This window comes from Fringilla coelebs (assembly GCF_963513975.1).
Source record: "Fringilla coelebs genome assembly, chromosome: 1".
In the NCBI taxonomy this organism is placed as follows: domain Eukaryota; kingdom Metazoa; phylum Chordata; class Aves; order Passeriformes; family Fringillidae; genus Fringilla; species Fringilla coelebs.
This window is the reverse complement of record NC_140028.1, coordinates 53,543,835-53,557,627: the sequence shown is the minus strand read 5'-3', so window position 1 is coordinate 53,557,627 and position 13,793 is coordinate 53,543,835. Positions and strand designations below refer to the sequence as shown.

The following is a 13,793-nucleotide window of genomic DNA, read 5'->3' as shown; positions in this document are numbered from 1 at the left end:
TCATCCAAAGTTAGGATAGCAACCAGGAGTGAGGGTATATGGGAAAAATAGGAGTCAGAGGTTAGAAGACAACAGCTATCTAGGAAAAAAAATTCAATTTATAGCTTATTTCAACATTACATGAGCCTTAATTATACTACAATGGCTAACATTCTGTTTAGGGCCAATTCCCCTTCACCCCACTTACTCACTAAATAGTTTAAAATATGAGACTGCAAATGAGAACGTAAATTGCTTCTATAAAGAGATTTGTAATGTTTCTACAGTTTCTAGGAAATCAGCAGCTAAAACAGTCTTGCAGAAGAGGGTGACTGCAACTCTGCGGAAAAAAAGACCAAACATAAAACAAGACAGAAATCAAAGCTACAAAACTCTGATGAAGCCCTGCAAATATGTTCAATTAATACATATGCTTAAAAAAATACCACCTCATCTCAGGGTTAGTAAAAGCATCCTAAGAATTCTGCACAGATGAACACTTCACTTCTAAAAAGAAAAGGAAGTAAACCCCTCTACAAATAATACAGCACCCAATAATCAATTCAATAATCAATAAATTTATTGTATTTTTAAAGTGGATGCTAAACAAGAAACAGCCAACTGAGGTGGAAAGCCAGTTTCCATTTTATGCCAGTTCTTCTTTCAGAAGAAGAAAAACAAATGGACACAAACCATGTCTGCTGTTACTCCAGCGCACCAGTAAAGCCTCAGTATTACAGATACAGCCACCTGATACTTAAACACCTATTTATGGGGGAGGCAGAGACTGAGAGCTGATCTTGAGCACTTACTGCACACCCTCCCTTTCACAATCACTGGTTATGACAAAACACATTAAGTGCTTCCGAATGTAGGTTAGGGGAGAGTGTCAAAACATCACGTGCACCACAAGACATTAGTTGGGGTAAGCTGTAGCAGGAAAGAACAGGCTCTTTGAGAGGTATTTACCAACATACACTATGAAAAGCCTTTGAGACTTCATAATATCTTGGTAACTGATATGCACAGCTCATCACAAAGCTGATTGTTTTCATTTGACATAATAAAAGATTAAGTGTGCTTTTAAGGAAAGGTCATTTTCAAACATTTATAAGCTTCTCTTCTAATATACTACTTACTTAGATTCTAAGGATTCTTAGTATTCTTACATTAGTGCATTTATTTGCATACCCTTTTGATATCTAATAGTAGCTCCTTAAAATATACACTGAATTTTTGTCTAAAATTTCAGTAATATTCTCTAAACTTGCCCCAGTAAATGTATGACATACACAAGGACAAGCCAAAATGAGGCTATTATTTACAAACTTGTGTTTAAAAAAAGAAACACAAAGCCCACGCCAACGCTGTTGCTCAACTTTGTTTGTTCTGTGATGGTGCTCTGCTGTCACTGCATTCACCATTTCGCCTCTGCTGTGCATTTCCTCCATGTTGATGTACAAAAATATTCCTCCTCTCTCTAGCAAAGGTACGCTTTTCAGGTTCACTCTGCCAGGAAGACCTTAGGGGCAGGGATCCAGTTATTTATAGCTTGAAATGATATAAAATATCGGCATGGTAATATTCTTTATTCTAAAAGACCTTTGTGTACATTTTAAGTCTTTTCCTCTGTGCAAGACTGAAACCTATTACCTTGTGCAATGCAATTTTGGTTTACTCTTCTCTGACAAATAAACGCTTCCCCATTCTAAATAACTTCCTCTTATCTACAGCAGCATTTCCACTACTTTCAAAAACAATATAAAGCACCTGCAGCTCTCCCTACATCCAAATGAAACATTTAAGTCAGGCCCTGGTCTGCAAGACCTGAAACAATAATCCAACATTTCCTCCCAGCAATACAGAGATCAAGAGAATCTTTTTTGATTTTGACAAGGGTTTTTAAAAAAAAATCAACACAGGGAGTCTTAGGAGTGTTGAATTTCTTTTAGGGAACCAAAGGTCAGAGATGATTTATTTTTCAAATGTCACTGTTTCTGAACAGGTGTTTACTGCTCTGGTTTACTATGACAACCACCCATGATACAGACTACACACAGTATCTATTTGTTAGAATTCTTTTGTTCAATGAAAATGCTCTCCAGAGGAAGGCCACCAAATGGGATCTCTGCCTTCTTGCAGCCATACTAGCCAAAACACATGTTCAGATGCTTCAGGAAGAAAAAAATGAAAATTTTTAATATTTTATTTAAAAAGATGTACTGAAGAGTTAATTACTGCAACAGTTCAAGAATCAGAAGGAACATTTTACCACTACTTTACCACTACTACTAATAATAATAATTCCATACAGCAGAAATTACGTCTTCTCCCTCCTTCCTTTCTACCAGCTACACTAGTATCCTCCTACAAGCTGGTATTTAATTGGTAATAATAAAGCCCACCATTTGTTTTTTGAAAACCGAGTACTACAGTCCTGGCAGACCTTTTGTCCACTGCTGTATTTCATATTTTCTCCTCCCCTTACACCAAAAGGAATGAAGGAATCCAGTAAAACAGAAACAGAGTTTTATAAAGAAGGATGTAAAGACTACCCCAAATCTGGAATGCACTTAGATAAGCACCAAAACTCCGTGCCACACAACTTTATGAGAACAGGCAAAGAAGCTAATGCAAAAGCAAATCGGTATTTTCAAGCTAACAGAAAACAGATATTTATGACCACAGCTAAGAGGCCAAATAAGCCCTCTGCTCAGACCATAAAAAAAAGCCCTGCAGTATGACTGTTCTGTTTCCTGCAGGAAATGAGATGCTTGTATTAGATACCCCTGTGGTTTTCATACTGTAAATGTATCAGCTGGTACAAATCCTCCGGAGAGGACTATTAACTAATGCTTAGAAAGAGCAGTGGCAACAGCAGACCGCACGTAGCACCTCAGAGAAGAGGGGACAAAAGCTGGCAAGTCGTCCCTAAAAAATCAGAGAGCCTGCAGCTGAAAAACACATCTTGTAGTAGAGACGATGTCAGAGGAATGTACATATCTACACCCTCTTATGTCCCCTTACTCCGCTCACTGCTTCTTTAAATAAGGAGCGTATTGCTCATCACCACTCCTCTCATTTAGGAGCCCCAAGCCGCTCCTCATTAAACCATCCCTGCTTACACGCGGCACAGGAGGACCATCCACAGGCTACACACATCTCATGCACGCATGGCCATTTTTCCTCCTTTCTACCGTGCTTAAAAAAAAATTATTATTTTTATGTTTTTCCCTTAATTTTTCCGAGTTGCGAGGGCGCCGAGCGAAGTTCCCGCCGCGGGCGATGGGGCAGCCCCGGCCCGGGCAGGGCTCCTCCGCCCGGGAAGACCCTGCTGCCCCTCCATCCGCATCGCTCCCGCCCGCCCGCCTGGGTGGAGCCGCTCGCCCTCGCCCGACAAGCGCCGATCGTGTTCTCCATTGCAAAACCACTGCCAGGGCCAGAAGCGGGGAGGAGAGACCGGGGGGAGGAGGAAGGGAAAAGAAGGTGTAAACCTGTCTGGGGGAGAGCCCGGGCACGGACACGGCCGGGGGGCGGGAGGGCAGGGCAGGGCCGGGGGGGGGGGGGGGCAGCGGGGAGACAAAGGAGGGATGGAGGGTGCCCAAGGAAAACAGGGGAAGCCGGGGAGGGGGCGCTGCCGGGGAGTCCCGCGGGGCACCTGCCCGCCCCGGCACACCCCCGCACAGACAGACAGACACACACGTACCGAGCAGCAGCAGGCGGTGCGTCTGCTTGTACTCCCGCTTCTGCTCCTTGAGCGCCCGGTCGATGCTTTTACTGACTTTCCTCGCCTCCTTCTCCGCCTCCCGCTCCTCCAGGCGCAGCTTCTCCCAGGTCCTCTGGAGCGCCGGCGGCTGGTGCAGCGCCTGCTGCCGCGCCGCCTTCCCCCCGCCGCCAAGGCCGGGGCCGCCGGCCTTGGGCAGCGCCGGCTGCCGCTCGGGGGCCGCCCCATTGCCGCCGCCGCCGTTCTGCAGCAGCAGCAGCGGCGGCCCGTCCGCCTCCCCGCCGGGCTTACCGCCGGGCCGGAGCGGGACGCCAAGAGGCTGCGGCTGCGGGGCGGCGTGAGGCTCCGCCGGCCCTTCGGGCTCCGAGGCGGCGCCGGCGCTGGAGATGGAGCCGCCGCCGCCGGCGTCGCCGAAGAGCCGCGGGCGCAGGCTGTAGCAGAGCCCCATGGCTCGGTGCCCCCGCCGGGGACGGGCTGTGGCGTGGCGGCGCTGGCCTCAGCGCTTCCCGCCGGCCAGGCAGGCGGCGGCGGGCGGGGAAGGGGCGCCGCGGAGCCCCTCACGGCCCCGCTGGGCCATCTTGCATCTTCCTCCCGGGCTGTGGCGGCGGCTCCTCGGCGCCGATCACCTGACACCGACCGAGCTGCCACCGCCGGGTCCACGTTACCGTAAATACCCCAGCGCCAGCCCACCGCGCAGCGCCGCCGGGGGAAGGGCGGGGGCGCCGCGCCGGCACACAGGCGCACACGGAGCGCAGCCCCCCGCCCCCCGCCCGGCCCGCCCGAGGGGGCCGGGGTCTCCCGGAACTCCCGCTCCGCGCCCTGGCCGGAGACCCTCGCCCCTCACGCCACCGCCCTCCTTGCTTCCTCCCGCACTCCTTGTTTCCTCCCTGCCTGGAAGGGCCCCCGTGCCGCGTGTGCGAGCCCCGAGAGCTGCACACAGCCCTACCCCTCCAGGGCTATGCCCCCGACAGACAACGTCTCCCCCGGCATCCCAGTGGGAGAAGACGAGGCGGAGGCCTCTCACTGAGAGGGATCCCGCACGGCGACAGCGGCCCCGGAGAGGCCGAGGCAGCCCCCGCCAGCCTGACATCCTCACAGCTACAACACCGTTCTGAGCCCTGTGCACACACATGCGGCTCCGCGCCCACGCGCTGACTAAGGATGCCGTGGGAGGAAGGCTTTGGGTGCGACGGTAGGAGAAAATAATAGGCAATGTTGGGGTTTGCTCGCTGTCTCAATCAGTGTTGGCAGCAGTAGTACTCCAGCAGCGTGCTGCTGTGGGCTGTGGAGGAAAGGCTGGTGCTAGAAAGCCAGTTGCAAGGCGGTGGCGGCCCTTCTCAAGAGAAGACCTGGAAAAATTCAAGTTACTTGAAATGTGTCTCAGATAGGCTCTTCTGCCTCATGCATCTTCGCGTTCTTCATAACCTTAGCAGTCCTTTTTCAGGAGCACGTGGCTAGTGGATGAAAGTGGTCTCTGAATCTTAAAGCAAAGGTCATGTCATGTGTTCACTATTATGACTGACATGTACCTTAGCATAATTTAGAGACTCTAACTTCAGTAACCTTGACTGTGTTCATGAACATCTTTATTCATGCTGCATCTCTTTGGATTCTGCAATGACCTGTTGTATTAGGTCATTGATTTTGTCTCCTATTTTTTTGCAGTGAGCAATACTCTCTTAATAGATGCCACTGTTTATATAATGTGGTATGAAGAAATGGAGGGAGATAAAATTCCCAGACTTCTTTACAATTAATGAATTAGAGCAAATTTGACACAGTTTTTAGTTACTGGGTATAGGAAACAGAATTGGTTTTGTGACAGATCTGTTTGTGTCAAATGGTTTAACAAACATTCTATAAGATATGTATTTACAAAGCAGTGAATTGTGTCTTAACATTCACTGGAAAAAAATTCCCAACACCCTACACAGACATAAAAGAAATAGATTCCTTTTAACTGAAAGTATCAACTGTCTGTAATTTCACCACACAAAGGAAATTTTGCCTCTGAAAATATTAGGAGGATCCAGCACGTTCTAGATGTTGTTCTCTTATACCCTTCAAAATGCTCACCAGCTGAGTTTTGGCTGATGCTTTGGCTGCGAGAAACCACCCCATAGCTTTTACTTCTATTGTATGTTTTAATACCTGACCCTACTGTGTCTGAGTTGCAATCCTCTTGCAAAACGTGCAAGCAGTTACATCACAGCAGAGGATGTTTTACCACTTTTGCAGAGCTTCTCTGCCTCAGCTCAAGATCTTTATGGACCATAAGGATACAATATTTCTTAGGTTGGGAGTGGAAGATTTCAGCTTTTGGCTGAAACCAAACAGAAATTTGGATAAGAGGAATCTAAATGGACTGGGTAGCTGGGATCCTGGGATTAGTAGCTGTATACTTTCTGGTGTATTGGAGAATTTGCTACTCATCCAATGATAAACCATGAGAAAACCCCGACAACAAGCAAAAGCCAAAGTAATGGTGAAAGTTAGGGATTTAATATTTGGGGTCCAAATGTTGATGGATATACTTAGTTTTGTGAAGGTGATCCTTAGTGATCCTTAGAGCTCAATGCATACAATAGCATTTGCAGAACCATGAACTGCTTTCCAAATAGTAGAAGAAATGCCATAACCTGGCCAAATGAGTTCAGATCAGGTAAAATTTCTCTTGCTGAAGTGCTTCTGGGCATGTACAGTGTGTGCTTAGTCAGTAACAGGGAAGGTGAATGATATATTCACAATTAGAGAAGAGAAAAAATTGGTACTGTAAAATCCCATGCTTTGTAAGTAATTTTGAAATAGCAGCCCATGTATTAACAACTATGTAAATTTAGGATCCTTAAATGAACTGACTGCTCTGCCAAACACTGAAATAAATGTTCTACCTTATGAAGTGGCACATAAAGTATGTTCACTGAAAGATCCTTCAGTGACCTGCAAGACCAAACTGTGTCTTGAGAGACTTCCATAATTCTTTTCTTATAATTTCTAATAAAGAACAATAAGCAGCCTGTCTTCTCTCTTCCCCAGAGGAATAGTGATCATCACTACTTCCGGATTACCATGGACTGAGATTTTCAAGAATTTAAAGTGAAAAAGTCAGTGTGTTGCAGTTTTCTGATCTGAATACTCTTTGAAGAATCTTTCACAGAATTTTCAAAGGTTAGTCATCCAAACCAGGACTTAATGACTGGCTCAGTTTTTCAGTAGCACTAATTAGCCACAAGTCTCATTGTGTTAACTGAAATTAGAATCATAGGATCATAGAACAGCCCAGGACTGTTCTCTGGGGAGGGGATCCTCAGAATTTCACTTTTCAAGGCAGCCTAGATGAGATCACCTAGTACCTTGTCTAGCTGCATCTTGAAAAACCTCAAGCAATGGAGACTCTACCATGCCCCTGGCAAGGCTGTTCTAGTGGATGGTTGCTCCTACTGTAAAAAATTAATTTCTTGCATTGAATTAAAACATTTTCTGGTGCAACTTGCACTCATGACCTCTTGTCTTCTCCCCATAGCTTCTTGTGGCTACAAATTTCTCTTTTGCCTTTGTGACCACCCTTTAAACACAGGGATACTGTAATGAGGTTTCTCTTGAGCATTCTCTTTTCCCTGGAGAAAAGAAGGTCACTCCTGAGCCTTCTCCACAGAGAAAAGATCTAACTCTCAATCTGCTCACAGGGTATGTTCTGCAGTCTCTGGGTTATCTTTTTGGCCTTTCTTGGGACCTTCTCCAGTCCATCCATATTTTTTTTTAAATGTGGGGATGGTTAATAAATAAATACCTTTGGATATGAACTTCTAGTAAACCACTTTAAACCGTTTCTTCTTTTTTTGTTTTCAATGTATAGTTCTACCGAAGAAATAACTAATTGGAGATGGTACTCAGTCATATGCAGGAGCTGGGTATGTCCATGAGATGGCTTTATTTACTCCAAGGAGTAATACAAGTCTAGTAAGAAAATCTATAAATATTATTCCTAGGAAGATGTGTCTTCATGGTTTCTTAAAAAGAAGTGCAAGTTATGCATTTCTTGAACACTCATGAAAATAATTTGTGTTCTTTTCCAAGTTTTATAATCATTTTGATTTAACAATATTTATCGACACAATATAACTTTTTGGGATTTATACAATGTTCCAAGTTTTAACCAAGAAATGAGTGTTTGTCATCAAACCAAAACAAATATAGTAAATGCAGTTGCCTTGAAAATATCACTGTGTGGTAATTGAAGGGACTCCAGCTAAACGAATCTGTAAGAATTTTGATAAGGCAAGGGTCTTAAAGGCAAGGAAAAGCTGTTCTGGGGCTGGGCATTTGTTTACGTTCTTTTTCCTCTGATAAATCACTGTAGCGGTGAATGAGTTTGTCCATATTCTGACTACAGCTTTGCCATATTGTTTTTCTGTATCTTAGAATATTGCTATGAATCCAGAAACTATAAATTCAGAACCTGTAGAGATATTATTGCTAAATGGTTTTGACATATTTTCCTTGAGATTTTTCAGAGCCTCAGTGACAATTAGTGAAAAATGCTGCAAGATTTTTGGGTTTATTAAAGAGGAAAGCAATATGCTAGAAAGAAAAAAAAAGTAGAAAGTCATGTGCCATGACAACCACTAGATATTTGCAAAAATCCCGTTGAGATTAATTTTCCTCATGGATAAAGGGTCTAGGATTTACCCAGATGCCATCAGATAATGAACATCTCTTATCTTCTTTGATAGACACTTGTCAAAAATCTACTTGCTTCTTGTGGGATAAGTACTATTATCCTTACAGTTTACAATAAACACTAGTGTGCCTGTGCTGCCCTACTGTATCATTGCAGGTATACAGGAGGAGGAAAATACTCCTCCTTGATATATGCTTTTCTCTCTAAAAGCTGAAACCTTTGCTGCTGATAGAAAACTTGCTAGTAAGCACAGCTACAATAACAAATCTCTACGTGAAATGCCCAGAGATTAGATGAGTGTCCTGATCTCCTCCCAGCCTCAATTTGTCCAAAGACAGAAGACCACTGAAAAGACAGAAAACGGTGTATTTTCCCTTGGTCTTCTTTACAGGACATTGCAGGATTTATAACTCATCCATCCTGCAGACAGAGACACACAGAGACACAGATACAAACTCTCTCTCTGCCCCCCCCCCCCCCCCCCCCCCCCCCCCGTTTTCACAGAACTTCAACCTTCACAACAAATGTTACATGCCACTTTTACTGGTTGCTTGAAGATTTTTAAAGGGGGAAAAAACAAGCCTTATAGTGGGAATTCAGCTACAACTGTAATAGTTGTAGAGCAACAGTGATTCAAACCTAATTTTATCAAATCATCTCTCACTCATCACCATGGTATTTTTTGCACCTTGTCGTATCTGAGCATGATAGCAGTAAAACCATCTACCACTTCTTTTTGGAAAGCTCCTTCCATGTAAATACTGTAAACAATTTAGCAGCTCTTAAAGCATCCTCCATAAAATATCCTGCTGAAAAAACTGATAAAAGTTTATTAAAAGTCAGGCCATTAGTGACACCAGTAGTAAAGTTGCCTTGTATCTCCCATTATTAGACATTATTTTTTCCTTGCTTAAAACTCTACAAAAATGGGATTTCAGCTAAATTGCAGCACCTGCTGAAATCTGTCTCAGGATGAATATGTTTGTTTGGTTTACCTTCCAAAATACCTCAGCCATTTTCACAAAGAGTTTAATGAGAAAAATACTGTTGCAATGTAAAAGCATCTTACTGGATTTCAGAAGGACCAACAGATTATCATTCTGTATCAGTCATGGTAGATCTTTTTGCTTTAAGACAAGTGATTACCAGGATATAGAAGACATTTTAAGCAATGTCAGAGTAGACAAGCTTAAGGGAATTTACTGCAAGTACCAAAAATAAGATAAAGTAGGTCAGCTTGCTGGAAAACTAGGTTCTGAGCAAATGAAGTAAGAAAACAGTTAGAAAGAGATTTATAATGCAAATTGTGGGATAAGGTAATTTTATGTGGTAGTGCATAAAGCAGGGAAGGAAAGAGTGAAAAAAAAATTTGAAAAAATTGAAAACAAATAAAATTGATGTCTATGTATACCTAGCAGTGTTACCAGATAACACAATGCACTGCTGTGGAGGCATAACTACTGCTGTCTCTGCAGCATTTAGTTTGTTGCTACTTCTAAATAAACTTACAGGGCTCCTAATGATCCCTTTAAAATATCTTTGTAAAGATTTCTTTTGAAACTTGGTATTGAATCAGGTATTTGTAATATTTTTTGCACTCTGAAAAGGGGTTTTTGCTTTCAGAAAATCTGATCGAATTTGACTAAATTGTGGCACTCTTAAAATGCGAGTTGCACAATTTGAAATAGAGAGCAAAAAGCCATCACAGCTTGCTTTTACAGTGAGGCACAGTCCTACTTGCTACAGACCTGATCTAGGCAGAGGGAAAGGACATGGCTTCGGGAACATTTCTATTAAAAGATTCTGTTCCTATTTTGCGTGTGAATAATGTATGTATCAATCGCATACCGAATTTCTTTTAAGTCAGGGAAGCATGCTTTATCTGTGCAACCTCAATTCATTTCCATATAAATATTCATCATGATGCAGTCTTCAACTTCACACAAACAACTTCTCCAGACTAAGCTGTTTGTTTTGGGGACTCTCTGCTCTTGATGTGAACAGCCAGCAGATCTGTAAAAAAGTCTTAGCAAGCAAAAGGGACTTCTAGAACCTTCTGAATAACTGGAAAATTTGTTTTATTTAAGAAGATCTTTTTAGATTATTGCTTAAATGCAAAAACTAAATTAAGGCTAGAGAACAGAAAACAGATGAGCTGAGGCCCACATGTAGGTCATCATACAAACTTTAACTTTCATTTTAATAGTTAGCAAATTATAGCAAAAACTATTCTTTAATAGTTAGCAAATTATTCTATCAGCTGAGAATCCATGTAAAAATATATTGAATAATAAAATAATGGCAAAGTGCTGTTTGGAAGGTAATTCTGGGTATCGTAGTTCAAATGTGAATTTTGGAAGCTAATACAAAGAGAGAACAGCAATATAAGCAGGAATCGATGACAAAATTTGGCTCATAAAATAATTATTTTCTGCAGTGGGTTTTTTGGTGAAAATTGACAGAATTGTTAAAATGAGAATACTCAATCAAAAAATTAAATTAGGCTACATCAGGATTGACAGTTCCTTCCAAGACTAGCCACTTAACAGGACTGAAATAGCTTACACTCGGGAAAGCAATGAAAATAGGAAAAAAATTAATCAGTGCTTATTGTAGAAATCAAAGAGGAAAAGCAGGAAAGAATATTAAATTAAGAGCAGACTTTATAAAAATATGTTGACATGATGTTTGTCTTAGGTTAAAAATATTGAAATAGTTTTAACAGAAGATGAGAAAAATCTTCTGGTATTTTTATGACTAGTGAAATTAATTATTATTTATTTTTACTGAGAAATCCATTCAATAGTGGAAACCCCAGAGCAGTTTTTATAATTATAACAGTAATTTCTTAGTCCTGTGTTTTCTAGATCCCCAGGACTAATTTAATTTAATTAACATGGAAGAAACTTTCCCATTCCATTCTTCCCTTGTCTTACTCTTATTCATTTTTTGATTCATTATCAAGAAAATAAATTTGGAAACTGAATTCTCAGCAGCCTTTCCACAGTTCTCAGGACTGGCACAGCAGAGAAGTTTGAATACCTCGAGATTTCTCTTTGCTAGGGAGGGACTGTCCCTTTCAAGCAGCTTTATGCCAATCCCAAAATCTACAGTGATTTCTCCTCACAAAATGTAAACAGAGAGAATCATCTGCTTTCTTCATTTTCTGCTTTTCTCTCTTTTTAGCCTTCATTCTCTTCTTTGAGTAGAAATACCAGGCAGATTTCAAGAACACAAAAGTTTTACCTGAATTTCACTCTGCTTTACCTGGCAGTGTCAGGTAACTGCCATCTGATTTCATTTAAGGTATGTTAAAACACAGTGCAGTGACAGAGCCTCTCAATTGTATAGCAATGGACTTCTGCTTTCTGTACATTAGTTTTCATCTAGTGGCTGTTATGAGAAACTTCAGGTCCAGCTTGAGATAGATTTAATTAACTATTATTTAGGTTGGGTCTTGCAGTAGCAACCTGCAGAAAGTTATTCCATTATTCACACTTAAATGGCCTTAGTGACTGCCTTAATGTTATTTAAATGCAAATGTAGAATTCAGCTGTTCTTCTCTAAAAGGGATCTGGTTTTGTTCCTTGTGCAGAGTGTGCAGCTTTCAGCACTGTTCTCCAGGATCATGCAGGTCATGAGGCTGTCAACACCCTGTAACCAGGGTGTGCGGGAGGAAAAGGTGGGTGAAAAGTGGGGCACTTGCATGGGCAGGACTCACCATTTTATTTCTTGCATTGTGGCTCTCACAGCCATAGTGTGCTATCTCAAGAATTATCTTTTCTATAATTGTTACAAGTGGCTGAGCCAGCATTCAACTGTGAACACTACAAAAAAACCCAAGAGAGTTTCCTGAGATGTTAGTGGAGGTATTGCAGGTATCAGTTTCAGGTAGAAAGTATTCTACTTGTCAAACACATTTTTTTTATTAATTATTAATACGGGTTGAAAAAATAGGTTGTGATTATTACCTTATTTTTCCTGGTAGCAAGGTAAAATCTGGCTGTTAAGAACACAATTAGGGAGCAAAGGTTCCACCATCTGCTGATCTGCTGCCTGGATTATGTAGGCAGAAATGGGTCCTAGTGCTTTTCTGCTGCTCCTGCCTCTAGGATACATTTCTGAGGCTGTCCAGCTGCTTGAATGGACAGCATGGATTGGCCAGGCTTGTTTGATGTCTCTTCCTGGCTGTGCTTGGGCATGATGGCAAGATCTGAAATTCAAACAAGTTTGTAACTCTTCACAGAGCCCTCAGTGGTCAGAGGCAACCTTGGGACAGGGTCTCATACCAGTGATTGTGGCAGGTGCACCCCCCCACCCCCTCAAATTTGCCCCCAGCCAATATGTGGTGGCTGCCAGCCTTTGGTGCCAGTATTTCTGCCCTTACAGCACCACTCCATGGCTGTGGCACACACACCAGAACCTCCACTTCCTTGCCCTATCACCACCCAGCAGCAGGAATGGAGAAGGCAGGACCTCTTGGTGAACAGACAGGGTCCCCATGAGAAGCTTTGGTTCAGAGAAATTTCTGGACCATTACCAGGTATGACCATGAGCCTTGACAGAACCAGGTTATGGAACTACAGGATCATTAAGGTTGGAAGAGACTTCTAAGGTCATCAAATCCAACCATTAACCCAACACTGTCATGTTCACCACTAAGCCTTGTCCTCAAGTGCCACATCTACACGTTTTTTTAACGTTTTCAAGATTGGTGACTCAACTACTTCCTTGGGCAGCCTATTTCAAAGCCTGACCATCCTTTCAGCAAAGGGTTTAACCCTCTCCTGGCGCAGCTTGTCCATACCCTTGTTACGTGGGACAAGGAAGCCAGCCCCCAGCTTGCTACAACCTTTTGGGTAGCTGTGGAGAGCAGTAAGGTCTTCCCTGAGGCTGCTTTTCTCCAGGTTAAACAACCCCAGCTCCTTCAGCTGCTCCTCATAAGACTTGTGCTCCAGACCCTTCACCAGCTTCACAGCCCGTCCCTGCATGCAAACAGGGCCCTGCCAGAAAGCACTGGGTGTGGTTTTCATTGGAGCAGTGGGTCTGTGAGGAGAAGCTCTCCCTTTGGGATGGGATGCCGCCCAAGGAAACTTCTCGGGATTGAGTGTCCCCACCCATATGTGCCTCTCCTTCCTGAGTGTCTGTTTTACTGCTGAATACCCCTGAGCAATTCTTACACCCTCTGGGAGAGGCAAACTGAGCTTCTGGGTACCCCAAGTGAGCGACCCCCCCTTGTGACTGTGCCTGTGCTTTGGATCATCTGTTTTGTGTCCATGTAATGGCAATATTCCAACTGGCATACCAAACTGCTAACTTGTTATGTATCATTGGTATCCCTCTGTTTTGGCATTGGTTTTGGTTGCAAATTAAAGTTTGTCTGAGTTGTCTGAGGGAAGTTGTTTTTCT

At 43.1% G+C, this 13,793-nt stretch overlaps 1 protein-coding gene across 1 annotated transcript in view; it reads right to left on the bottom strand.

Annotated features, from left to right (window-relative positions):
- GNAL (G protein subunit alpha L) overlaps window positions 1-4,273 on the bottom strand; it is a 175,445-nt gene extending 171,172 nt beyond the window's left edge. Inside the window, exon 1 of the mRNA XM_084210649.1 lies at window positions 3,686-4,273. Coding sequence (XP_084066775.1) covers window positions 3,686-4,151 — 466 coding nt within the window. The 5' untranslated portion in view covers window positions 4,152-4,273. The remainder of the gene's footprint in view (window positions 1-3,685) is intronic.
- Between the last annotated feature and the right edge of the window lie 9,520 nt (window positions 4,274-13,793).